The sequence below is a fragment of the Aplysia californica genome, unplaced genomic scaffold (assembly GCF_000002075.1).
Source record: "Aplysia californica isolate F4 #8 unplaced genomic scaffold, AplCal3.0 scaffold00167, whole genome shotgun sequence".
Taxonomy (NCBI): Eukaryota; Metazoa; Mollusca; class Gastropoda; order Aplysiida; family Aplysiidae; genus Aplysia; species Aplysia californica.
Genome location: NW_004797437.1, coordinates 1,199,096 through 1,200,162, shown reverse-complemented (window position 1 = coordinate 1,200,162; position 1,067 = coordinate 1,199,096). Strand labels below are relative to the sequence as shown.

Here is a 1,067-nt window from a genome sequence, read left to right as displayed (position 1 = left end):
CCCCCAGTGTATAGCAATATAGTTCTTGAACAATCAAGAGCATAATAGTATGCCTCAGTTACTTTTGCTTTCTATCCCAGACAGAAGTACGAAAAATGTCCGCCTGAACTGACTGGTATTGACCTAACTATCCGACTGAGACTTACCTCTGCCAGTGTGTTGTACGCTCCAAGAGCAAACTCCAGGTATGCACTCCGGCTGAAAGTGATGGCGGCGATCCTGGTATCGGTGAGGCCGATGTTATACCGGGCCACTTGCTCCTTCACAAAAGTGATCATTTTCTCGAAGTTGACGGGCGAGATACTTTCAGAGTTGTCCAACAAGAACATTACGTCGGTGGGCTGGTTGCAGGAGATGTTCACGCCTAAAACGGTAAGTGGTAGACAAAGTGTACAATAATGAACTTTGCCGGCCTAGAAGTTAGGATATAGTTGTACTTTCCTTTGGCTACCCCTCCCCCCTCCCCCCGCCCCAAAAACTAACAAAAGAATAACTCAACTCTTCACATATTATTTATATTTTTCGACTAGCTTCTCTCGGTCATGTCGATGCTGAGGAGTCAAAACTGGCTTGCGACATGGCCGTCTGCACAGGAGTCCCGTGGGGTGCAATCTCTGCCGTACAGTTCTGGTACTCAGGGCCCGACCCGTTCATCCGATGCTGCTCCTGGTGGTCTCAGCGGCTATCAAGAACGGATCCAACTATAGTCCTGACGACATCAATAAATCGACAACGGGTCGACCTCATTACACCGAATCTAAGTGGCGAATCTCTCTGGGGTTTCTTGCATGCCTCTGAATTCTAAATGGCCTACAAAATCTCGATTTTCGTTCATATGCGACAAAAATAAAGAGATGCTTTCTAAATAATCATTAGTAATTAATTACTCATTAAACTCAACACTTCACACTGTTTATAGCAAGCACGGTACTACGCTAAAACCATAACAATACTGGGTGTCGTTGCAGGGGCTATCGTCAGAAATTTCAGGGAGGGGGAGGGGAGGGATACAGTTTGGTCAAGTCCAAAAACGGGGGTCAATAGATGTAACCCCCCCCCCCCCCCCC

The 1,067-nt window shown here is 47.0% G+C and overlaps 1 protein-coding gene across 1 annotated transcript in view; it reads right to left on the bottom strand.

Moving 5' to 3' along the window:
- LOC101857484 (cartilage matrix protein) overlaps positions 1-1,067 on the bottom strand; it is a 28,091-nt gene that overhangs the window by 14,677 nt on the left and 12,347 nt on the right. Inside the window, exon 3 of the mRNA XM_005097920.2 lies at positions 147-364. Within this exon, the coding sequence (XP_005097977.1) occupies positions 147-364 (218 nt within the window). The remainder of the gene's footprint in view (positions 1-146; positions 365-1,067) is intronic.